Source organism: Capra hircus, chromosome 6 (genome assembly GCF_001704415.2).
Source record: "Capra hircus breed San Clemente chromosome 6, ASM170441v1, whole genome shotgun sequence".
Lineage (NCBI taxonomy): Eukaryota > Metazoa > Chordata > Mammalia > Artiodactyla > Bovidae > Capra > Capra hircus.
The window spans coordinates 98209057-98235915 of NC_030813.1; the positions used below are offsets into that span (position 1 = coordinate 98209057).

At 38.7% G+C, this 26859-nt stretch overlaps 1 protein-coding gene across 10 annotated transcripts in view; it reads right to left on the reverse strand.

Annotated features, from left to right (window-relative positions):
* The window catches only part of LIN54 (lin-54 DREAM MuvB core complex component), a 63726-nt gene continuing 38300 nt past the window's right edge, over window positions 1434–26859 (reverse strand). For 9 of the 10 annotated variants that reach the window (XM_018049671.1, XM_018049666.1, XM_005681844.3 and 6 more), the window contains 9 exons: window positions 17940–18156; window positions 12427–12500; window positions 11874–12071; window positions 10223–10314; window positions 9347–9418; window positions 8488–8590; window positions 8194–8331; window positions 6494–6696; window positions 1434–3748 (listed from right to left, as the gene is read on the reverse strand). In XM_018049671.1, coding sequence (XP_017905160.1) covers window positions 3547–3748; window positions 6494–6696; window positions 8194–8331; window positions 8488–8590; window positions 9347–9418; window positions 10223–10314; window positions 11874–12071; window positions 12427–12500; window positions 17940–18156 — 1299 coding nt within the window. In that variant the 3' untranslated portion in view covers window positions 1434–3546. The remainder of the gene's footprint in view (window positions 3749–6493; window positions 6697–8193; window positions 8332–8487; window positions 8591–9346; window positions 9419–10222; window positions 10315–11873; window positions 12072–12426; window positions 12501–17939; window positions 18157–26859) is intronic. The other variant, XM_013964758.2, reaches the window with a different exon arrangement.

Sequence of the window (26859 nt, forward strand, 5' to 3'; positions counted from 1 at the left end):
CTGTCCTTCACCATCTCCTGGAGCTTGTTCAAACTCATGTCCATTGAGTCGGTGATGCCATCCAACCATCTTGTCCTCTGTCAGCCCCTCTCCTGCCTTTTATCGTTCCCAGCAACAAGGTCTTTTCTAATGAGTCGACTCTTTGCACCAGGGGGCCAAAGTACTGGAGCTTCAACTTCAGTCCTTCCAATGAGTATTCAGGGTTGATTTCCTTTGGGATTGACTGGTTTGATCTCCTTGCTGTCCAAAGGACTCTCAAGAGTTTTCTCCAGCACCACAGTTCGAAAGTATCAATTTTTCGGTGCTCAGCCTTTATGGTCCAACTCTCACATCTGTACATGACTACTGGAAAAGCCATAGCTTTGACTGTACAGACCTTTGTCGGCAAAATGATGTCTCTGCTTTCAAATGCGCCATCTAGGTTTGTCATAGCTTTTCTTCCGAGGAGCAAGCGTCTTTTAAATTCATGGCTGCAGTCACTGTCCGCAATGATTTTGAAGCCCAAGAAAATAAAATCTGTCACTGTTTGACTAAATTACAGTTACATTAAAGTTTGTGGCCTTATAATAAACATTACCCTGAATATACTTTGTTTTTGAATAAACTAAAAATGCCTTAAATGCAAAATAAAGTTTTAATTAAAGCCTTTAAAACTTAGTATTTTATAAAAATTATTTGGATTTAAAAAGTTCACATTTGGTCTGTAGATAAGGGAAAAAATGTGCATTAAAGAAGCCCTAACAAGAAAAAAAAACATCCTAAGTATTAACATAATGAAAAGTAACTACAGTGATAAAGGCTTCTTAGCTGATTGGCTTCCCTCTGCTTTGAGCTGCTGCTCCAGAATCCCTATATAAAATATTAATACTTAAGGATGCAATATGGTCACAGGGTGGGAGGTCCTGGTTTGAAGCTGCATTTACATAACAAGTATTCACCATCTTAGTTATTTGTGTTATAAAACAATAAAAATAGAAAACTTTTCTAAAGGTATTTTTATTTACATAAGACTGAGAAAATGTCAGTTGTCCATATCAGAAAATGGGGAGGCTAAAGCAGTTGTCTATCCCCCAATGTCACTGCTCTGCTTCTTTTATTACCTGCAACATTAAGTTTCTGTTTTCTCATACAGTCCAGAGGTAAGACCTACAGTTCTTGAGAAAAGAATATTAAGAAAGGTGCTCTCCATAAGAACATCAAACATGAAGAGGAAAGAGAGTAGATTGAGTTTCTCTTTAAAAGAACAGTGGAAATAAGATATTCTCATCTCACAGCAATTTATGTTCATGATAACTGGGCAAAATGATAGATTCATTTTTCAGTTGTGTGCCTTCAGAAGTAATGTCAAGTTTATTTAATATCAGGTATTTTTAAAGGTTTCTTGCATGCTTAGTAGTTAAAAGTGGTACTATTAAAGAAAAAAATGCAAAACCTTTTTTTTACAGAATAGTATAAATGTTTATTTTCTGTATGATTTACTTTGCTGTTCCTGTTTTTACAATATAGAAAAGTGTATTCTTTGAATAGCTCTAGTAAATATAAATTTTATCTTTCTACTTTGGGATGTAAATAGAGCTAAAAAATTATATACCCAACCCTCCCCAAATAGTCTTTTAAAATTGTTGAATTAATGTGGATATTAATCTTGTTCAGCAATTTGATGCAAATGCCTAAATACAAAAAGTTGTTTAGTAAGTACTACACAGGAAGGAAAAGGCTTAATACTTTAGATAGCTTCTTGAAAATCAGAAAAACTAGTAGCATTTGATTGCACCTTCAAATTTTTACAAGCAAAACATTCTCAAGCAATGCCATCATACATAATCTACAATTGTAATCCAAATTTCACAAACATATTATGCACACTGTATATAAATACACATCACAAAGGTGCAATTAGAATTAAACACAGAATATGTACAAAATGAACACAGTTTAGGTGTAGACCAAAAAGGTATTGTAATCTTTTGAAAAATAACTTGATTAGATATTACTTTATCCTCTTACACTAATTTACATTTATACAAATTTTAATTAAACATACTAGAGTGAGGTGCTAAGAATGTCGGCACTATCTACATTTAAAGTTACTGCACTATGACTTTGTAAATCCAGATTTCAAAAGGAAGATACTTAATAACGGAATCTTCTTTTGGATTACTTAATTTCTATTGCCTATATCTTGCATGTTCATATGAACATATATACACACTTAATACATACAACTATAGATTCCTTGTAGGAAATGTAATAATCATATACTACTAATTACTGAGGATTAAGGTACCTAACAAAATGCCTGAACTCCAACATGTTTTTTTTCTCATCATAAAATCGAGAGTCCTATTATAACAGGCTGTTAAATTCATAAAGCTTTTGAATTCTGAATTACTGAAAATGATTCATGTTATTTTAGTAATTATATGAAAACATTCATACTGTAGGCTTACCAAATCACTGGCTAAAAATAATGCCATATTAAGCTTCCCTTATAAAAAGAAACCCCACTATAATTCTGAAAGCTTTGTTAGGAGGCCCCTTTCAGTAAATCAAGTAAGAGCCATACATTGGTTTGAAACCTCATAGTTCAAAAGTCTATAAAGAGAACTGTATGGATAGATGAAAAATCCTCCTCTAAATTCATCTCTTAGAGCTTCAATACCCTTTATTTCTCCATCCAAGCCAAATTTCATACCTGATAATTATGTAAGGTTCTACTTTATCACTACATAATAATAATATGTTTACTTCTATATGCACCATTCATTTTAATAGTACCCCTTAATCACTGGCAATTTATTATTTCAAATACATACCGCCTCTCTGAAAGAAAATGGAAATATCTCAGAACCTTTCTTAGTCACTCCTTATTGTAGAAACAAATTGTCCATCTTTTGAGAATTATTTTCTGTCCCTTAACACTTTTATGTTTTTTAAAAAAGCAAAATAACTCTTTTATTTCAAAAGTGTACCTACAAATGATTTCCCCTTCTGACAATTCCCAAAGTTGACAACAGGATATTATTCCAGGATTCACCCTAAAAAGTTGATTTTTCTTAAAAAGATAGTCCTTTTCTAAACACAAAATGTCATTTGAATATGTTTCGTGAGAATTTGTTTATACAGACATTCTATCTGCTAGTACCAAAGAATGACTGGGTAATACCAGTACTACTTTGGCTTTTTGTACTGGAATAAAGTCATACAACGCCATACATTATAAATTATATAATAGTAATTTATAAATGTTCTTTGTCAATAGAATCAGAAGGATAGAACATCTAGTTCTTAAGAAACCCAAGCAAATTAAAAACCTATATAATACAATGAAGAAAAATTCAATTTAGAAGGGGCATAAGCAGATTTAACTAAGATTTAAAATGTACTAATTTCCTTATTTAAAATTTCTTCTCCATCAATATAATTTCAGGTCTCAAGGACTGAATTAACAATACAATAATTATCAAGCTATTTCCAGAAAAATCAAGTGTCCCTGAACCTTCAATTTTCTGTACAGTTCCATTTAGCAGTTTTTTTGTGCACGAGTTAGCAATTCATGGCACAAGGGTCACTTTTTGCTTTTCCTGCAGAGTTGATGACACTCATTAAGCATCGCCCAAATTCCTCAAGTATCATCCGTTCAGCAGCTGCCTTTGATTTTCCCTTCTTGTCTGCCTGCTCCGCCTGGGCAAGAAGGCAATTACACGTGGCTTCAGCTACTTCCTTAGTGACAAACGTAAATGGCAACCTGCAATGATTTTTGAGAAAGAGAGAGATGATGGTGGTGTTGAATATCGGCAGAAGTGGCTGACATTCACCTGGACAACTCCATCTATACTTTCATGATTCAGCTGGCACAGTGAACATCACAGTTTGTGCCATGAACACAAGCACATCCCAAAGAACGTCATATTTTTAAAATATAACAGTTGATGTAAAATACATTGACCTAGACAAGATTACCTGGTTAACTGAGTGATGTAATTCTACATGTTGACGGGCTACTGCTATAACAAAAGTCCTCCTGATTCAGGAATGTAAGCTCTGAGTGCAGTTTTTGTTTTATTTACTCTTGTTTCTGCACTTCTGAGAGCAGTGCTTGACATACAAAGACACTCCATGAATATTTGCTCAATGAATGAAATGTGTAATGTTGGAAACTGAAAGTACTGTCATCTCCTGGACAACACAGAAAATAAAGCTCTTTCCTATAGTCCCTTATAATGTTTTTGTAAAAAAAACCACACCAAAATTTACCATTATTCCATAACGAAAACAAAACAATGGGGACACAGATGCTGTTCTGTACAGGAAATTTCAGTCATAAAGACCTAAACTATTGAGTATTAACTCAGGAATCCATCCTGAGGCTAGCTATATGGAACCAAGTCTTAAAGCCTAAGAGACAAAAATCAGGTAACCTGCTCTAACCACTAAACAACCTGTAAGTGAGCAGTCACTGATCAAAGGGACCACCAAATGAATGAAGTCAGAAATGAAGGCCCACTATGACAAGACAGGGTAACAGGATTTTGGCTGCTATACACTTGCATGGAAATTTTAAAAATAGAATTAAAATACTAAAACTTCTAATTTTAAATTAGAAAATATAATCTTCAAATACTAAAGTTAATATTATAATAATATTGTATAATTAAGTAATCATGTATAATAGTAGCATTCATTATATAGTATTTGGAAACTATAGGAGAGTAAATGGAAAGAAAAAAATTCAAATTTTCGCCACTCAAAGACAAAAGCCTATTAACATGCTAGTAGGGGTTTTTAATACAGTTTTTCTTAGACTTAGTGTTTTTTTTCTTTTGGCTGTGCTACGTGGCATGTGGGATCTCTGTTCCCTGACCAGGGATTGAACTCTTGCCCCCTATAATGGAAGCATGAAGTCATAACCACACTGGGGAAGTCTCTGTACTTAAGTTTTGATTATAGTGTATAATTTTGTGTTCTTTCACACTTCATAATAACAAACATTTTTCAGAGTTTAAAAATTACCTGTAAATGTTTTAGCATAGCATTATCTTTAATCTCCACATAGATATTAGATTGAGCTTCCCCGGTGGCTCAGTGGTAAAGGATCTGCCTGCAGTGCAGGAGACCAGGTTCAATCCTGGGTTGGGAAGATCCCCTGGAGAAGGGAAAGGCTACCCACTCTAGCATTCTTGCCTGGAGAATCCCATGGACAGAGGAGCCTGGTGGCCTGCTGCCCATGGAGTAAGCAAAGTTGGACCCGACTGAGTGACTAACAGGCTAGATTAGATTTAATCCGCTAAAGGTATACTGGGATCAGAAAGGACCCCCTGTGGCACCTCTCATGGAGGTGTCTGCCCATTTCTACTTCAGTCAGTCCAAGAACCTCTTGCTGATTATATGCCAGTTATAAGAGTTCTCTCGGAGAAGGCGATGGCACCCGACTCTCAGTACTCTTGCCTGGAAAATCCCATGGATGGAGGAGCCTGGTGGGCTGCAGTCCATGGGGTCGAGAAGAGTCGGACATGACTGAGCGACTTCACTTTCACTTTTCACTTTCATGCATTGGAGAAGGAAATGGCAACCTACTCAGTGTTCTTGCCTGGAGAATCCCAGGGACGGGGGAGCCTGGTGGGCTGCCGTCTATGGGGTCGCACAGAGTCAGACATGACTGAAGCGACTTAGCAGCAGCATTAAGAGTTCTCTAGAATTAATATCCAAAATATGTTGTACAAAAGCCTTACTTTTATAAGTTTTATAAATTGGATCTTATTTCAACTTAGGCATTTTAAATAAAATTCCATTTGCAAGGCTCATTCCATTTGATAATTCAAGGTAACCTCTTACAGACTCAAATACAAATTCAAGTCAGCAGACTGTTGCATTGGGCCTGCCAAACTCTCCTTGGCTCCTCACAGCCACATGAAAAGGGTGACGGCGAAGCAAAGAAGACTGAGGTGAGGCTCAGGGAGATGAAGTGCCTGTCACAGTCACAAACCACGAGCGCACCGGTAACTGTAAAACTCCGACTGGCCTGAGTGTAGGGCCCCAGCTTTCCTGCTCCAGAGCTCGGCAGTCTAAGAAAAGGAGGAGCTTCAATAATACAGTATGTGAGCGGCTCCAGTGAGGTAGGCAAAGTGCCAGGGGGGCACGGGAAAGGCAAGAGAAGGTAAGAATGGGAATAAAGATGAATAACAACACAACCAGTAAGAGATACAAAAATTTTGTTTTTCTTCAGGGTTTGTCAAATTACGTAATTACCTCATCTTAGTAGGAAGAAATCCAATTAATAATCCCAGTGACCTAAAACAGCACTGTGCATTTTACAACTATATATGACAGTGATTTTTCTGTTACTTTTATATTCCTTCACAAGTAATTAATGGTAGAAAGTAGAAAAGTCAGGTTTGCAACAACCAAAAATAGCCCAATTCTGCCCCACAAGAGAAACTTTATCAGAAATGAATACATCAGACTATAGAAAGGTATTAAAATGTCAACTTACTTTCCTCCTCCGCTATTCAAAGCTGGTGTTGGCCTGGTCAGCAAGTCCGAAATCTGGGAGGATAACTTGGTCTTCGCTGCCGTCTGCTGCTGCACCCTGACTTCAGCTGCATCTGCCAAGTGCATCAGTGTCTTTCTTTCTGGGCTTTCTTCAAAATTCTTACAGCCAATGCACTTGCATATTGAGGAACACATTATTTTTGCCTAAAAGATTTACAAAAGAAAAGCTTCCAAATCAAAACCAAAAGAGAAGGAGAACCAACTATCCAGCACAGGGAACTCTACTCAGTGCTCCGTGGTGACGGGGGGGGGGTACATGTGTACGTATTATAGCTCATTCCACTTGGCTGTACTGCAGAAATGAACACAACGTTGTAAAGCAACTCAACGCCAATAAAAACAGAAACAAAACAAAAACCACAGGGCATCACTACAGTAGATTCCATGATCAACAGATTATTATATGGAAACATCTCTTGCTAGCAACGCCCAATGGGCCAGCTCTGCATATAGACAGGTCCAGTATTGTTGGCCATTCTGAGAGTGGCTACACTATGGTTGAGGCCTTCCATACCAATTTTCTCACTATATAGGTTTTCCTCCTGGTATGAACACCATATATTCGTTCTAAAAAATATGATACATTACAATATTAAAAAATAAAGGTCATCCATAATCCAGCCACCTCAATCAAATCGTCATGAACACGTTGGTGACCTCCCACTTATGCAAACACACACACACAGTATCACATTAAAGGGATTTCACAGATACTATTTTTATTATGAATACCTCTCCCACCCTACTTTCCCCTCTGGATACCCCAAACCCTTCAGTAGTTCCGTAACCTTATCCAGCAACTACATATTCCTCCTTACCTACTTTTATGCTCACAAGGCAAACCTCCTAACATAATTTCGTTTTCCAGAAAGTTCTTCAACAGAGCACTAGTGGCATTTGGGGCAGGATAAGGCTACACTCTCAGGACTGCACCCTGGAATGCAGGCTATTTTGTTATCCACATATTTTTCCAAAACATTTCTGGGGGAGAAACTGTGTAGTAATACCCCTCAGTGAAGAACCACTACTACAGACTTTTCTTCCACTTTGATGTTATTTTTATTGAAAATCCATAAACTGGTACTATGGTTTGCATACTTCCAGGTACAAGAAGTTATGAGCTGATAAAGCTGCCAATGAGACCCCAAACTGTAATGACAAAATGAAGATATTGTTCCTCCGAAGTCCTGCTTGGGAAGCCAGAAGGCAGGTCTTCCTCAAATTAAGGCTGACTTTTCCAACTGTAGTATTTGGAAACTGCAAAAGCAAAGTAATTTCCCAACTTTTTTTTTTTTTTCGGCTGTTCTGTGAGGCATGCGGGATCCTAGTTCCCCAACCAGGGATCGAACCTGCATCCCCTGCAGTGGAAGCACGGAGTCTTAACCACTGGATCACCAGGTAAAGTCCCACAGTAAATTTCTTTGTATACCCTTTCTAAAGTTATTTTCAAAAGATGGTTCATGTTTGGGATCGCATGTACACCCGTGGTGGATTCCATGTCAATGTATGGCAAAACCAATACAGTATTGTAAAGTAAAATAAAGTAAAAATAAAAATTAAAAAAATTAAATTAAATTAATGTAATATATATGTATATAAAAAAAAAAAGATGGTTAGATCATTTTTCCCAAGCCATCTCACCTCATAGCATTCACAGTAGTTCTTAAGACATCCTGATCGTTTGCAGTTACATCCTTTGCTGTGACGTCGATCAGATTCTCCCTCCTTCCCCTTCCCTATCTTAGGCTTAAAAGCTTCTGGATTTCTGTCAAGGCATGCCTATCAAAACAGATCAGATATCAAGCCATGTTAAATCACAGTAGATTAAACTTCAACTCTGCAAAGGGAATTAACTTTCTTTGTAAAATACTTGAGCTCAGCAAAAAACAGGTGAAGCAAGAAACTTATCAGATAAAAGAAATAAAAAATAATCACCTTTATTGCTTTTTGCCTTTCATTTTCGTGTTCCAAGTTATTATAACAATTAGTACAATTGCAGTTGTTGCAAAATTCACCATTTGCAAAGCAATCACAATATCTGGAATGTAAAAATCAGTGTAAGTCACACAAAAAAGTCATTGTTTAAAGAAACACGAAGCTAGAAATTACCTTATTTAGTAGCATTACACATGCAGTAAAGCACTTTAGAAATGCACTCTGAGCCACTTACAGAGTTGACAACATACACTGATTGTCAACTACAAGACAGGGCTCAAAGGTAAAGCCCCCAACCTCTAGAATTTTGGTTTATAAACTTAGTTCCAGTAGTAACCGCTGTCAATAGAAGAGCTATGTGACCTTGTGCACTCAAAGTAAGTTATTTCAAAATCACAAAAAGGAAAAACATGGGCTACATTCTATCAGTGGAACCCGCTCACTTAAACTATTGTCATGTTTCTCTGGATTCTAAACCCTCATAAGACCATTGCTTTTTATATAACTGTTTCGTGTCAAATCTCTTAGTTCAGTACTAACAAGCAAATTAATCAGCAATTTAAAAGACTACTCAAGAGTACCATCTCACTTAGGAGACCTAAATAAGTTCAAACTTCTTAGTAAGGACAGAGACCACGTCTGTCTCATGCTGCTGTGCCTCCCCGGTGGCAGAGACCCTAAAACTGCTTCTTTCTTCCCAACTGAGAATGTCTGTGCACTACCATATGTGCTCCAGCATGCACTTGGCTGTTTACTTAGGACTTACGAAATCGGTCTGCTAAGAATTTTGTTAGCTCCATTTATTTTTTAAAGCATTTTCAGTTATATCAAATGAGGAAACAGTAGCAAAAAGACTTACAATTTCAAACACAGCGATTTTGTACAATTACAGGGCTTTCTGGGCCGACTGGCAGACTCTGATGGGATTATGCTATAGAGACACACACAAAAATACACATTTTAATCAATCGAAGGTAACTATGTAAAATTAGAAAAGTGTCTAACCTGTAAATTCCTCCTAAAATAAAGTTTTAACAAATATATCCACCTCTAATAAAAATTTGCTATGTTGTTGCATATACATTAAATTCAAAAAGCAAGTTGTAATGTGAAAAGAAAGATAAAACCAAGATATGGACTAAAACAGAGAAAAGGAAGTTATCAACAGTTTCTAAAGAACAATCCACAAAAAGTACTCTCTCTTCTAAGAGAACTAAAGTTGAAATCTCCTCAACTCTTTTGAGATTCAATTATACAATGTACTAAGTAGAAAAGGATGTGTGAGGTTGGAATTCAGGAGGGGAGAGAAGGGGAAGATTGGTTCCATGTAACTAACTAAAGCTTCTCAACCAATATTATAAAGACAGCAATTAATGGATTTTTAAAAAAACCTGCCAAAGCAAGGCTCTAAACAATAATTTAAAAACTAGGTAATATAATTTTTAAGACATATTCAGGAGGAGATAGAGAAAGAGAGAAAACAGACAGAATGAAAATAACAAAACACCTGCGGCTGAATTGGTGAATGGGAGTAAAAGATAATTTGGGAGTTCTCTGACTATTCCTGCAACTTTTCTGTTTAAAGTATTACAAAATAAAAAGTACTACAGGGACATGCTCACATGGCTTTGAGGGGAGAAAAATCACATACATGTATTTTGAAATATGTATGGATATTTGATGCTGCATTTATCCTGATGCAACAACTTAAAACATATTCAAATAACTCACTCACCCATTGAACGGAAGCCTTGCCTGGGTCTGGATACCAGGTGTTCCGGTGAAGTTAGAGTTGCTTGCTATAGACACATAGGAAGACTGCTGTAGCTACATATAAAGAAAGGTAATTTCAGACCCTGTTTACAAAAATGGACAATATTCCTAAATATAATGATGGGGAAGAAGCATAAAATCACCTCTTAAAATAGGAATAACAGAATGGAAAATTTCATACAAAAATACTTACTACCTCATGGAGCTCTTCTAAAGACCCAAAAGTAAAACCAGAGGTAAAAAAACAATGTGAACATTTTAAAGTACTACAGGGCACAAACGGAAGAAATTCTTTTACAGAGGAATAATTGTAGCAAAATTAGAAAATTCTTGATGAATGTCCTGAAAATACTATAGTAACTTGTATCAGCAAGAAAAATGCAATGCATCTACTTGCAAATAAACTGGGGTCATTTATCACAAGTTATAGAGAATGAGAAGTGATATGCATAATAATTAAGTTTCTATGAAAAGAGATATAATGATAAAAATACTGAACACTAATTTTTTCAACCAGTAGCCAGATATTATACTCTAAAGTACATTTCTTTAAAGTACACAGAAAAATTTGCCTCTCTCTCTTATAATCTGAATACATCAAAACTGAACAACAGCTTAGAAAAGTGTAAGTGTTAACTGCTCTGTTATGTCTGACTCTTTGCAACCCTATGGACTGTAGCCCACCAGGTTCCTCCAGCCATGGAATTCTCCAGGCAAGAATACTGGACTGGGTTGCCACTCACTTCTCCAGAGGATCTTCCTAACCCAGGGATAGAACCTGAGTTTCTCCTCAACTGCAGGCAGATTCTTTACCATCTGAGATACCAGGGATTGATTCTTACATGAAAAGGAAAACTTCTATCTGCTTCCTAGAAAGCAGCACTCCTAATGAAAGCCAGCCAACTAGACAATGTGGCCCTGATGCCAAAGATAACCAGATGCCATCTACAGCTGTCTTCTAAAGATGACCAGGTCTAGACAGACCGCTACCAGCTACATCACCTGGAAACACATCTCACAGTCTATTTTCTAAGAACAAGTCAGTGGCACCTTCTTCATTACAGTCACAGCCCTTTCTAAACTCACTGGGACGGCTCATCTTGACTCAAACTACTTTCCCTTCTATCTACATGATCTCACCCTCCCACCAAACTGTTCTCAGCTCCAAACTGTCTGACTTGTATACCTGACTTGCATTGTACATATCTAAATGCTAAAGATATATAAAAATAAACTTGAAAGTTTTAATTAACATGTCAAGGTTTTGCAAAGAGTCTTAACACTGAGTTACATGTTTTTGAGTAGTTTTAGAATGTGACAATGCTAGACATCTTAGACCTGATTAACCTTTCCAAGGCGACTTCCCAGGTGGCGCAGGGGTAAAGAACCTGCCTGCCAATGCAGGAGATGTGGGTTCAATCCCTGGGTCGAGAAGATCCCCTGGAGTAGGAAATGACAACCCACTCCAGTATTCTCACCTGGAGAACCCCATGGACAGGGAAGCCTGGAGGGCTACAGTCCATGGGGTACCCAACAGTCGACTGAGCACGCACACACACACACACACACACACCAGCTTTTTGAAATGCAGTGACTGGACTTTCTGCCCATACCTGAGTCACATACTGAGCAGGAAGCACTGCGTAGCCCACATTCCCTGTTCCTGGGGCTGGCGCCAGCACAGTGCCTGGTGGCAGGTTCGTGAGGTTTGGCTGGATTTGTGGCAGTGGGGTGGCAGGCATGATGAGCCGCTGCTGTGGCTGGCTGGTGGTGACTATCTGAGAAGTTGGATTGATCGGTTTTGGAACAACCTACAAAGAAAGGCAGTGTATCAGGGACCACAAAAATAAATTTCACAGCTTCTCAATTCAGTTGAAATCTCTTAGACTTAGGGGATTAAAAGGTCCAAACCATTATACAGAAATAAGCTGTGCTGTACAATATAGGGAATTGTACAACACAGGGAATACACCCAACATTTTATAGTAACTAGAAATGGAGTATACTGTTACAAACTGTGAGCCACTATACTGTACACCTGTAACATATAATACTGTATATCAACTCTGCTTTAATAAAAATACATAAATAAATCTTTTCTTAACTTTCCATTCTAGAGGTAAACTTCTGTTTGGGAGAGACTGAGAGAAGCGGCGTAACACTCACTTGTTTGACTGTCTGCGCTGAGACAAGTGGGACGGACATCCGCACTGGGGTGGTGTTAACAACAACTGGTTTAGCTTTGTAAAAAAGGAGGGAGGAAAAGGACAGTTTATTTACAGAAAATAGTTGTTTACAACATTTAAGATACTTAGTTCCTTCAGAATATCCTCATGAAAAAGCTTAAATAATTCCACTGGTTTCCTATTTGGAAGAATCTTTAACCAAGAGAGTTATTTTCAAAATTCTTTAACCCATGTACCGGGGAACTTTTATCTAAGGTAGCTCTAGTCTGCCTGCTTTATGAGGGATTGTCTGTCATTTAAGATATTCTCCTGAAAATATTTCAACCTGTATTTGGAGGCTATGTAGATTCACTGCTAAATCCAGTCAGATGAAATGATGCATAAATTAAAAACTGCCATTCAGGAGCGTGGATTACCATGCTGTTCTATCTATTTCTACCTCTGTGTTTATCTTCAAGCCAGAGAAAATATCATTCTTGTACAATTCATTATTTACAGAGTATTAAGAAAAGGCAGCATAGCAGGAAGGTTAATAATATCGTCCCCTTAATTCAACTACACTTCAATAAAAAAATAAATTAAAAAAAAAATGAACATAGTCTCCTAAGTCATAAGTTAAGACTGGGGGTTCCAAACCCCAATCCTGCTGCTTTCTCACTACTTAAGTTCTCTTTCCTGTATCCTCGCCTGCAGTGTAGGCATAGTATCTCCCTTACGGGGTAAGAAGATTAAATATGTTAATTTATGAAAATTTATTAGAACAGTGCTCAACAAACAGCAAGTGCTCAATACATGTTAGTAGCCATTATTGTTACTGGTGTTGTTACAACCCTTACTGCTACACAAATGTCATTGTGGACAGTGTTCCAGGGAAACTACAGTGCAAGACACTTGCTCAGAGAGATTATTACATTCAAGCAGAGCAGATTAGACAAGTACTCAAATAAAATAATTAATTTTTAAAAAAGAGACAGCACTGTGGGAGTCCAGAGGAGATGGAACATACATCTGCCTGGCGGGGGATGGGAACAGGAGAAGCTGCATCCTATGGAGGACAGAGCCTGAGATGGGTGCTGACCGACGGCCAGGCTGCAGAGCGGGCACACAGACTGGAGGACAGAGCCTGAGATGGGTCCTGAAGGACAAAGCCTAAGATGGGTCCTGACCAACAGCCAGGCTGCAGGGCGGGCACAGAGACTGGAAGACGGAGCCTGAGATGGGTCCTGATCGACGGCCAGGCTGCAGAGTGGGCACGCAGACTGGAGAACGGAGCCTGAGATGAGTCCTGACCAATGGCCAGGCTGCAGGGCGGGCACGCAGACTGGAGGACGGAGCCTGAGATGGGTCCTGACCAACGGCCAGGCTCCAGGGCGAGCACGCAGACTGGAAGACGGAGCCTAAGATAGGTCCTGACCGATGGCCAGGCTGCAGAGCGGGCACGCAGACTGGAGGACAGAGCCTGAGATGGGTCCTGGAGGACAAAGCCTGAGATGGGTCCTGACCAACAGCCAGGCTGCAGGGCGAGCACAGAGACTGGAAGACGGAGCCTGAGATGGGTCAGAACCGACAGCCAGGCTGTAGGGCGAGCACGCAGACTGGAGGAGGGAGGTCGCCGCAGAGGCAGAGCCTGACAAGTAGGGGGCCTGACTCTGGGAAACTTCGCATTTGAAGCTTCTCTTCACAAAATGCTTGGAAACAGACAAGTCTGGCTGGGACTAGGGATTAAAAGTAGGCTGCTGCTGCTGCTGCTGCTGCTGCTGCTAAGTCGCTTCAGTCGTGTCCGACTCTGTGCGACCCCAGAGACGGCAGCCCACCAGGCTCCCCCCATCCCTGGGATTCTCAGGGCAAGAACACTGGAGTGGGTTGCCATTTCCTTCTCCTAAAAGTAGGCTAGTGCTGGCAAAGAAAAAAAAAAAAGAAGGCTGACTCTGGCTGTTTTGTTGAAGGTTTTGAATGTCAGGGCACAGATCTATATACTTCATCTGTATTTTTAATTCAGTAGGCGATCAGAAGTCTCTGAGCATCATGACGTAAAGAAACATTACTGGAAGTGCACCAAGGGAAGCTGTTCGTGGCAGCAGCATGTAAAACCCAACAGAGCTGAGAGGAGCAGAGGAAGTTAGGAGAGTACAGAGTCCGAGAGCCTGGCCTGGGTGACGGCACTGGGAACGGAAAGGAGGGAAAAGCTGAGAAGTCAGGGTGGCAGGGAAAGGAGGGAGAGAGACGTAAGCACAGGGAAGAAGAGTCAGCCATCCTGGAACCCTCAAGTGAAAGGGAAAATGGTGGCCATTAGCGCGAAACATTCAAGGATGCGCTGATTGGAAGGGAAGATGAAAGCCGACGTGGAGAAATGGCGTGAGACGATGAAATGCAGGAGGCAGGCCGCACTAGACCTGCATGTTTGGATCAAAAGGCGCACAAGTTCCAGTCAAGCCTGCTGCCACTCCCACAGTCTCCAGGAGGGATCTGAGAAGACAGAGAGGGCACCCTTCAGGTCTCATTTACACCAAAGGCCTAGAGCCTGCGATGAGAGAGAGGCTGAGATAATAAGCTGCTGTGGACACTGAGACAAACTGTTCTGAACAGTAAAAAAACAGACTTCCTTGCACAGAAAGGCTGTTAACAATGCTAAGAGGGTTTTCTTTGTTTTTGTCTTTTTTTTACTTTTGTTCAGGATGGGAGGCTTGATGGCTGAAGACAAAAAGTTGAGAGCCCTGGAAGAACATGAGACAGAGAGAGTACTCTGATCTGAAAGGGCGCAGGCCTCCACAGCAAGGTAACAAACTAGGGAGGAGGGGGGAGGTGGAAAAGGGAGAGACCTCCAGAAAGAGTGCATGGTCAGTGCGGGGGCTGCGCTGTCTCTCAATATACTAAGCATCACTGAACTGTCCTGTGTTTGACATAAGGGTCAATCCTATGGTAGATCTGAACTGCATCTCGATCAAGCTGCTATACGAAAAAAGTGTATGACCATGACTTACAGGAGCAGTGACGTCTGACACCCGAGTTGAAACTGTTTCCTATTCTGATTTGATTTTAATACAGGGTAGACTGGTCTCAGCGATACTATGAAGAATTAAAAGATGAATTAAAAAATTAAAAGCCTGAATTCACGCCTGGGACACTGAAGAGGGGGGCTCTCTATACCACCTGTTCCTTGAAAAGGCGACGCTGGTCACTGCTCCATGAGTGTGCCAGCAGTGATTTGGAGGCAAGTGCACAGAAACGCAGGGACTTTCCTGGTGAGCTGTGAGATGACAGGGAAGGACTGTGCCTCTTGCCCTTATTCACCTCCCACGGGAGACTTGAGTGGATCTCATTTGGATTAGGACAGCGGAAGTGTCCCCACGTGTGCGCACACACATGCCTGCACACACTAGCACGCACACATGTACACACACAGAGCTAGAAAACTTGGGATCTCTAGGATTACATTAGCTTGGCATCTGCATGCTGGGTTTTAACTGAAATCTGGAGAATGGAGAAAACAGAAAACACAGTGGCCAGAAAAATAGAACATGATAAAATATTCATGGCGGGGTGTGGTCATATTGATGTTACATGTCTTAGGCGACAGTCTAGATTTCTCCTCCTCAACTTTTGAGCATGGTCCCACATTATCCCTACTGCAGCTTTCACAGAAGCTGGCATAATCTTTAATGTTTTGGTCTTCAATAGGAATTCTGAACAATCCTTTTAGAATAGTCTCCTTCAAAACTTCAGAAACCATACCTGCTTCGAGGGCTTTTAGTTTCTTAAATTGATTTCCTCCCTCACCAAGACTGTAGATTATATTCTAAAGAGGTTAATTAACCAAGCAATCTTCTGGGTCCTTCTATTGTGCTGTCTGCCATCCAGCCAGCAATTAACATGGCAGAACCTTTGACTACTGGTGTCTATATGGCTTTGATGGGAGAATGGACAAGATAAGCCAGTTCCCTTTGGCTTTTAAGGGAATTAAGCCTTTAGAAAGATTTTAGCATGTTTCATGAACTAGAGTGACTATTTCGTATATCTCTAACGAAAATACCCGTATTAATTTGCTATTCCTACGAAAAAAATATATTTTACATACACCCAGATCTTCCATGGGATAGGAGAGAAAGACAAGGAGAGGGAAACTGGGTGAATAGAAGGGAAACAGCATGGGTGGGATATGTATGCAAGTAGGGGGGAAGAGGGAATAGACAGACGTGAAGAAGATGCCGGGAGGGGACGGAGAGACTGAAGCAAAGCAAAAAAGGAAGCTGTGGGGAAGCAGGAGGGGGTGAGGAACCGCAAGGAGGCAAAGAGAACAGAGAAGCAGAGGGAAGCAGAGAGACAGATGTATGGTGGGGAAAGAAGGAACCCGTAAACACACCAGAATTAGGAACACCCAACCCACTCCTCTACTCTCCCTAGATCTTCAGCTTCCTCTTCTGCTCAAACACAGACTTATTCTCGATGATGAATCAATCAGCGTTAAGTCACACTGGAAGTGGATGCTCAGCATATTTGAGTACATATAAACACACAAACATAAAATATAACCAACTGTATCTAGTGACTGCTTTATATCATTATGATATTTAAGAAAACTGTAGCACTGAGCAGCACTTCCTAATGAGAATATAAACGTGACTCCCTTAGTCACCAGTACATGCAAATGTCATTTTTCCTCTCATTAAGAACACTATAATAATAAAAGACTTTCTTTTGCTCCAACCCTCTCATCCCTTAACAAAAATGAAGGAGCAAACAAATGGTCTTTAATCTGTCTAGCTACATCCAATAAACAACAGATCATTCACCTGCCATTTGACACTGATGGAATATGCAGTGATCTTCCAAGGAAAAAAATTAGACCCTCAATATAAGCTGTCCTGATCCTTTCCGTTTCCATTTTTTAACAAGTAGATAAATATGGATAAAGGTTATATGTGTGAATTTGTATATGTACATGAGGCAGCTTGAAGGATTAAGTACAAACAGAAGTAGGACTACTAACAGGAATACTTGCCAGGAAAAATACAATTGAGCAAAATGACATTTTAACTGATTTTCATTATTAATTATACATTCAAAGTACATAAAAGATGAAGTACATACTAATCATTTATACCTTGCCTACTGGTCATTTCAACTGACCCCAAGCCCTATGTAATTTAGACAGCTTTGCAGCTTAGGAAAAAAGATTATAAATAATTTGGTTCCCTTTAAATCAATCCCACTGGCATAATGGTAGGTTTTTAAATCAGCAATCAAATGGCTACCCACAAACTGATAAATAATCATCTGGTATTACAGCGCACTATGTCTCAGTTTCTAGCAGAACAAAATACTACAGTTATATACAACTGGGATATATTCTATTTCACTGCCTCCTGCAACAGCTGCTGATTCAACTGTCAGCTGAAATGCCTGCTTAATCAGGATTTCAGCAAGAAAAGGATCACTTCCTATGATAAGGTTTAAAACATTCATTACTGTTTTTTAAAAAAAACGGTTACCAACCTTGCTGGAGAGGCTGAGTGTTTGTACTGGGATTCTGACTAACTGGCTGGGTTGAGCTACTGGCTGTTGTGGCAGTAACAAGTCGGACATAATGAAACTTGCTTCCAGGCACTTGAATCTGCTGGACATTGGGAGCAGTTGCCAGAGGAATAATTGTCTTAAACTGTGATGTGCTCACGCCTCCAACAGTGATGGTCTGCACAGTTGATTTCACTGCCTATTAAACAATACAACACGGCTATCATTAATCTGGGATTTCACTTCCTACTCCTTGGCACTCATGACAATTGCTCAGTGAAAGAGTACAGCTGTTGAAAGGAATGACCTGTTCAAAGAGAAATGAATAGTAATGAAAACACCAGTGTAACCAAAGTCAGCGAGCTCTGCCTTCCATCTCTAGTAGCAAACTTCCTTGACAGTCCAGGTCAGATGACTTGCTATGAAGAAACTACTGTGTAAATTACAACCACTCACACAGTTTTGTTAACATCAGGTAAAATTTGTAAGAAAAAGATTATTTCAAAACTTACAGAATTAAGCCTCATTTTCAACACAGAGGAAAAAAGGACACAGATATTTGGTTTTATTGCTACCCACCAAATTAACTATGGCAAATTTCATATTCACATGTCCTAAAGGAGAAAGAAATCAAAAGAAAAGCCTTCATTAAATCTAGCCAATTCTGGAAGGCATATATATATATATAATATCCCACAGATACAACTGTACCCACTAGCCTATGGGCAGAAGGCCAAACTCAGTCCAAAATTACAACTATATTTTGGTTGGTCTAGGGAAACTAATTTTAGATGATTCAGATGATCTAAGTCAATATAATCATTTAAAATCCTTTCCTTCAGTCCAACAAAAAAGCAGTGTGACTCTCCAAAAAGCTAAATGAAACATCAAAGGCAGAAAAGAACAAAAGTCTTTTAAGATGTCTCCAATTAATGTTTAACCAATGTACAACAGGCTGTCATACAAAAAAAATGTCCAGACAAAATTGTCTAACTAGTTCTATGGTACTATTTGATAAAGAATTACACCCCCACCTATTCTTCAAACAGCCCTCATGCTAGAAGACAAGTGCCATGAGGGAGGTAGTCCAAATTCATTCTATGGATAACAATTCATGAGAGAATAATTCTGAAGAATTTGACCATTTTCATAAAAGTACAGGGGAAAAAGGAAGAGTGTCATTTAGTTTGGCAACTCTACAAGTAACAGTCAAAGTACATTACTTCAGCATAAAATAATTCACATATTATCATTAGGCAGAGGCACCACAAAGCAGATTTAAAATAAAGATAAAACAGGTTGATGCTCAGTGAGTTAAATGAAAATATAAAGCTTAAAAAACTGTATACCTACGGAAGCTACTTAAAAGTCAAGCAACCTACGAGTCAGGTGTATAATGATGCAAGAGACATTATTTTTGGGACATCAACTCTAAATGGAAAAAGAATATTATTTTAAGAAACAAGGTAGGGGAAAGGGGGGGAGGATAGATAAACGAGGGATCTGGGATTAACAAATACGTTACTCTATATGAAATAAACAACAAAGACCTACTGTATAGCACAGGGGACTATATTCAATATCTGACAATAACTTATCAGGGAAAATGATCTGAAAAAGAATATACATACATGTGTAACTGACTCTGTTGTACACTTGAAACTAACACAACACTATAAGTGAACTATATTTCAATTAAAATTTGTCTTTAACAGAAAAGAAAAATTCTCTTAACAAGGTGCCTGTAAACAAGGTGCTTCAGATATAATTAAATTTACTGGATACTTAATACACAGAGGGCAGTGCTTCTGAAGACTCTAAGATTATCGAATTTTAATCTAACAATCACATTAGGAGCTAGACACAGCATACCACAAGTACGGGGGCTGGTTTAGCTAAGTTTGCACAGTATACTGTGCAGCTTTCAAGACCTTGGTTCCCTGACGAAGGATCGAACTTAGGCCATGGCAGTGAAAATGCTGAATCCTAACCACTGCACTGCCAGAGAATTCGCTCAACTTCTCTAAACTTCAATCTACAACTCTCACATGCTGTATGTAACTGGGTCTCTGAGGACAAAATCGGATCTGAGTATATTTTTTATCAATATACATCTATTTACATCTAACAGGTAAGTATGTGGATTTAAATCTACCATTGAACTATTTCCTATCTGAACAACCTCTTCTGTCCTCTTCTGTCCCTTTTCCTCTTTTTTTGCCTGCTTTAGGGTTAAATGTTTTATTATTTGTTTCCCCCATGGTAGTTTGTTATTTATGTATATTATGTTATTATTTTTATATAGTATTACCCTAGAGACTACAATGTTCAATGTTGGAATTAAATCAGTACTTTAAATATCACCCAGACAAGGAAAGAACCACCAAACACTAACATCACTTATTCCTGCCCCAACTTTGTGTTACAAAAATATGTAAATATTTTTAAATTCTCCATTTAATTGAAACTCTGTAAGATATTCATTTAAATATACCCACAAGTTTACCCTTTCCATCCTTTCTATACTCTTTCTGCGCTTCCATTTGGGATTGTGTTCCTTCTGCCTAAAGAACTCACTTGAGGACTTCCTTAAGTGCTGGTCTGCTGAGAAACTCTCTACCCTTTATTTCTCAAAAAATATTTAATCCTTTTTGTTTAATCTGTATCTCTTTTGCTGACAAACTCATCTACTGAATTCTTAATCTCAGTTTTAAGCTTTCAGTTTGAAAATACTCATCTGATCCTTTTTATAGCTTTTAATTCCCTGCTGGAGTTCTTTGTCTTGTTAAATTGTTGTTCAGTCACTAAGTCGTGTCTGACTCTTTGCAACCCCATGGACTGCAGCACACCAGGTTTCCCTGTCCTTCACTGTCTCCTGGAGTTTGTTCAAACTCATGTCCATTGAGTCGGTGATGCCATCCAACCATCTCATCCCGTTGCCCCCTTCTCCTCCTGCCTTCAGTCTTTCTCAGCATCAGGGTCTTCTCCAATGAGTTGGTTCTTTGCATCAGGTGGCCAAAGTACTGGAGCTTCAGCTTCAGCGTGTCCTTCCAATGAATGTTCAGGGTTGATTTCCTTTAAGATTGACTGGTTTGATCTCCCTGCTTGTCCAAGGGACTCTCAAGACTTTTCTCTAGCATCCCAATTTGAGAGCATCAATTCTTTGGAACTCAGCCTTCTCTGTGGTCCAACTCTAACACCCACAAATGACTAATGGAAAAATCATAGCTTTTGACTACACAGACCTTTGTTGGCAATGTGATGGCTCTGGTTTTTAATATGCTGTCTAGGTTTGTCATAGCTTTTAAATTCCTGAATACATTAATCTTAGTTATTTTAAAAGCCAATCTGATAATTATACTACCTATACCTGTTCTGAATACTTTGGTTTGGTTGCCTGATATATTTAATGATTTTTGACTGAGTACCAAGCATTGTTTATGAAAAATTAAGTAAACAATTTGAGGCTCATAATGTTTTTATTTTCCTCCAGAAAGCATTCAAGTCAGCTTTTGGCAGGCAGTTAAGAGTAGGGGCAGGTTCACTCCTCCCCCAACTAGGACTCCAGATTTTACCTAGCTTCCTTCTCCATTTCTGGGGCCTGAACCGAAAGTTTTGTCCTTGAGGTCTGTAAGACTAAAGGTCTGTTCAGTTCCTCAACTTTCTGGGACCATTTTCTGCTTTTCTTCTCAGTCTCTCAGCCACACCTCACAAATGCCCTAAGGCAAAGGGTCACACTGAACACCAGGCGACTTCTCTAGGCTTCCCTTGACTTCAAGATGGTGACCTGGGTCACCTTGGTGGGTCTCCAATGCCTTCAAACAAATTTTACAAATACGTTTTCATTTTAGTTGTTCTTGGTGGGATCGTTGGTCTTCACAAGCTAGTTTCGTACAGTCAGAAACAGAAAATCCAGACTGAGTTTTAATCTTGGTTTCAACATTTCCTAGGTGAGCGACCTTATGTAAGTAACTTAGCTTCTCTGAGCTAAGTTTCCCTATTTGAAAATCTTAAAATGGCACCTTTCACACAGGATTGTTATCGGAATTAACTGAGCTAAATTATATAAGGTGCAAACAGTAACTAATCACATATTATTGATATAAAACTAAAAAAATGTGAGCTGCTATTTGTATTATCATTATGCCCATTATAGATGGAGAAACTGAAGCTCAGATAGATTTAGTTAACTTCCCCAAGTTCACATAGCTAAGAGCAACTGAGTTAGGGTTTGAACCAGAGCCAACTCTGAAACCCATTTTCTTAAGTAAGACATTGTAATGCCTCCTACTGTAGACATTTGGACTTCCCTGGTGGCTCAGATGGTGAAGAATCCACCTGCAATGCCGGAGACCAGGGTTCGATCCCTGGTTCGGGAAGATCCTCTGGAGAAGGAAATGGCAATCCACTCCAGTATTCTTGCCTGGAGAATCCCATGCACAGAGGAGCCTGGCAGGCTACAGTCCATGCAGACTGTAAGTCAGACATGACTTAGCAACTAAACCACCACCACAGAATCCTGAATAGAAGAATAATAGCATTTTAAAAAACTTTTTAATTTTGAAATAATTTTAGATTTCACAAGAAATTGCAAAACTACTACCAAGTTCCCATATGCACTTCTCCTCCCCCCCCCCAAAAAAATCTCATATAACCATAGGATATTATCAAAACCAGGAAATTGACATTTGGTATAATACTCTCAACTAAACCACAGACCAGACCTTATTCAGATGTCACCAGTTTTTATGCACTTTTTTGTATGTACACTAAAGATTGTATAAATTCATGTAACCTACATCATCATCAAGATACAAAATTTTTCCATCACCACAAAGACTCTATGGCACTTCCCTCTACAGTCACAACCCTAATTCTTGGCAACCACTGATTAAATTGCATTTTTTAACACCGAAAATAAACTAAGTAACATATCAAAGCTACTAATTTTGTGAAAGACAAAAGCATCTGAATACTACACTTAACTGCTTTAAGAATTCACAAGTTGGTACCTTCCTTGGAGAAGCCTGAGAAACTTCATGTGAAGGCATGTCTCTCTGAACATACCACATCAGCAGAAAAATAGTTCACATACATTCAGTAAAAATCTTCAGTTATTGCTATTCCTTACTGACAGTTGGGTTAAAAAGCAAATAATTTATATTCAAACTAGCTACATTTAACATGTATCAGTGGTTGTCCTGAAAAACATGGACTTGATGTTTTTTTATTTGTACTATTTTTAAGCCATTTTTATTTAAATATCAATGTAATAATTATATAGGGATATACTTCTTTATTGTTTTCTAATTAGCAAATACCAGAAGTCCTTGCTTAATTGAAGATTTACCTTAAAGGGGGGAAAAAAAGGAATAATAAAATACTCTTGTTCTATAAATGAAGATTCTTATTTAGTGAATTGGAGATAGACAGAGGGTTCAATCAATATCCAAACCCTGAATCTGTGGGGTTCCATATAAATATGTTAGCTTTTTTTTGAGGGGGAGGAGTACACTTTGCAATTTGATTCTGTTTGTAAACACAGCTTAGAAACAAATGTTTGGACATAGGAATTTTGGTTCCAATTTGTCTCAATCTTGTGTATACTCTGTCAAGCAACCTAATGCTTCTTTATACCTTTGTCTCTTATCTGTGCAGGGGAGAACGTTACCACTGAATGAAATTCTTATACACTTTGGGATACCTGCACAAATCTCGCTGTTTTGAACAGATATTAAGATGCTATTTGTTTAATCTACTGCAAAGTCAGAATAATACTTTCCTCAATGCTGGTTGGGTACCACTTACTAAAGTTTGTTCTTTAAACTTGTTCTTTAAAGCTGGTTCTTTAAACATAAGCTCGTCAAGATTAGTACATGAAACAATCTACTTTTATCACATTAATATGAAGCCCTGAGGTAAACAAAGTTAGAAAAAAGCCTTTGCTATGGGAATTCTTAGAGTCTTTAATATGCCAGTGAGCATGGCAGATCTCCTAGATGGGTATGGTGTATGTTTCCCAAACTTATTTAAAAACTGCCAAGACCAATCAATGTCAAGGAGTGTACCATCTCCTATGTTTCCTTCTAGGAGTTTTATACTTTCAGGTGTTACATACAAGTCTTTAATCCACTTTGAGTTAAATTTTATGTGTGGTACAAGAGAGTGGTTCAGTTTCATTCTTTTGCATGTGGCTGACCAGGTTTCCCAATACCTACCGTATATTCTTGGCTCCTTTCTTACAAATTAATTGATTACAAATTAATTGATCACAAATTAACTGATCACATACACATGAGTTTATTATCTCTGGGCTCTCTATTGTGTTCCATTGATCAATTTTTCTGTGTTTATACCAATATCACACTGTTTTGACTATTACAGTTTTATAATATAGTTTGAAATCAGGAATTTATAGGGTTCCATCTTAATATGCTTTTTAGAAATTTGTGACAGAATGTTTATAGACCTTATCATCATGGAAAAACTATGTTTATATTATCCTAATTTCTAAACTTTAGGTTACTAAAATAAACCTACCAATTTGAAAGCTTTAAAATGCTTTCAAGCTGTAAGAGACAAATGAGAAAATGAGAAAAGATAGGTATTATAAATATTATATGACTAAAGACAGCATCAAACCTTGGGATGGATACTAGAACTTTTGGCACTGATGTACTGACTGGTGAAATATTACGAAAAAGATGTAAGGTGTTCATTTGCCCGTTTTTCATGGATATTAACCTAATTTATGCTTTATTCACACTTACAGTGACAAAGATAAGTAATTTAAATGTGATATGTTAGAATCTATGGGAGCATTCAAGGAAAGGGTCAAATGACCATATCAGGCAAGTTTAGACAATGTGATTTAGGAGGCAGCAGTCTTATAAAAACCAGAAAGCAGGGAATTCCCTCGTCATTCAGTGTTTAGGACTCTGTGCTTCCACCCTAGGTGTTGCAGCTATTTTTAAATTTTATGCCTCTAAAGACACTGTCAACAGAGTAAAATGGTAACTCATAGAAAAGCAGAAATTTGCAAATCATATGTCTAATGGGGGGTTGAGATCCAGTATATATAGGGAACTTCTAAAACTCAAACAAATCAATTAAAAAATGGGCCAAGAATTTGAATAGACATTTCTCCAAAGTATCGTCACCTGGTAGCTCAGATGGTAAAGAATCTGCCTGCAGTGCAGGAAACCTGGGTTCGATCCCTGGATCAGGAAGATCCCCTGGAGAAGGAAATGGCAAACCACTCCAGTATTTCTGCCTGGAAAATCCCATGGACAGAGGAGCCTGGTAGGCTAAGGTCCTTGAGATCACAAGAGTTGGACACAACTTAGTGACTAAACCATCAGGGCATCATCAATTCAATGGACATGACTTTCAGCAAACTCCAGGAGACAGTGAAACAGGAAAGACTGGCGTGCTGCAGTCCATGAAGTTGCAAAAGCTGGACATGACTGAGTGACTGGACAACAAAGAAGATATATGACGACCAATAAATACATGAAAAAATACTCAAACATCATCATTAGTGAAAGATAAAAACTACAACGATATACCACCTCACTTACACTAGGATGGCTACTATCAGAAAAACAGTGTTGGCAAGAAGACAGAGACGTGAGAACCCTTGTGCACTGTTGGTGGGAATGTAAAATAGTAGTTATTGTGGAAAACAGTATGGTGGTACCTCAAAAAATTAAACACAGCATTACCATATGATCCAGAAATTCAGCTTCTGAGGATACACCCAAAAGAACTGAAAGCAGTGCATCAACCTGAATTCGCCACAGGTATACATATGTCCCCTTCCTCCTGAACCTCCCTCGCAGCTCCCACCCCATCCTGCTCCTCTGGCTTGTTACAGAGCCCCTGTTTGAGTTCCCTGAGCCATACAGCAAATTTCCACTGGCTGTCTATTTTACATACGGTAATGTATATGCTTCCATGCTTCTTTCTCCATTTGTCCCACCCTCTCCTTCTCCCCCATGCCCACAGCTCTGTTCTCTATGTCTGCATCTCCACTGAAAGTGAAAGTCTCTCAGTCATGTCTGACTCTTTGCAACCCCATGAACTATATACAGTCCATGGAATTCTCCAGGTCAGAATACTGGAGTGGGTGGCCTTTCCCTTCTCCAGGGTATCTTCTCAACCCAGGGATCGAACCCAGGTCTTTTGCATTGCAGGCGGATTCTTTACCAGCTGAGCTACCAGGGAATTATAATATATATAGTTATGCTGCCCTGCAAATAGATTCATCAGTACCATCTTTCTAGATTCCATATATACACGTTAATATATGATACTTATTTTTCTTTTTACTTCACTCTGTATAACAGGCTCTAGGTTCATATACCTCACTAGAAATGACCCAATTATCCTTCAATTAAAAATAATTTTTAAAAAAAATTCAATAAAAAAAGGACCACGTCATTAGAGAGATTTTAAAGAAATGAATTCAAAGCAGGGTCTCCAAGAGATATTTGTACACCTAATGTTCATAGTAACGTTAATCATAAGAGCTAATGGAAACAATCCAAGTGTCCCTCCACAAATGAATATACATACAATGGAGCATTCATCATCTAGCCTTAAAAAGGCAGGAAATTCTGACTGGTGAACCTTGATGACACTATGCTAAGCGAAATAAGCCAATAACCAGTAAAGGACAAATAATCTATAATCTCAGTTTTATGAAGTAGAGTAGCCAAAATTCCAGTGACAGAAAATAGATTAGTGGCTGTCAAGGGCTAGGGAGAGGGAAGAATGGGCAAAGAGCCTGAGTTTTCCAAGACGGAAAGTGCTCTGGAGATGGATGGTAGAGAAGACTGCACAACAACATGAATGTACTTAATACCACTGAACTGAATGCTTAAAAATGTATACAAAGATG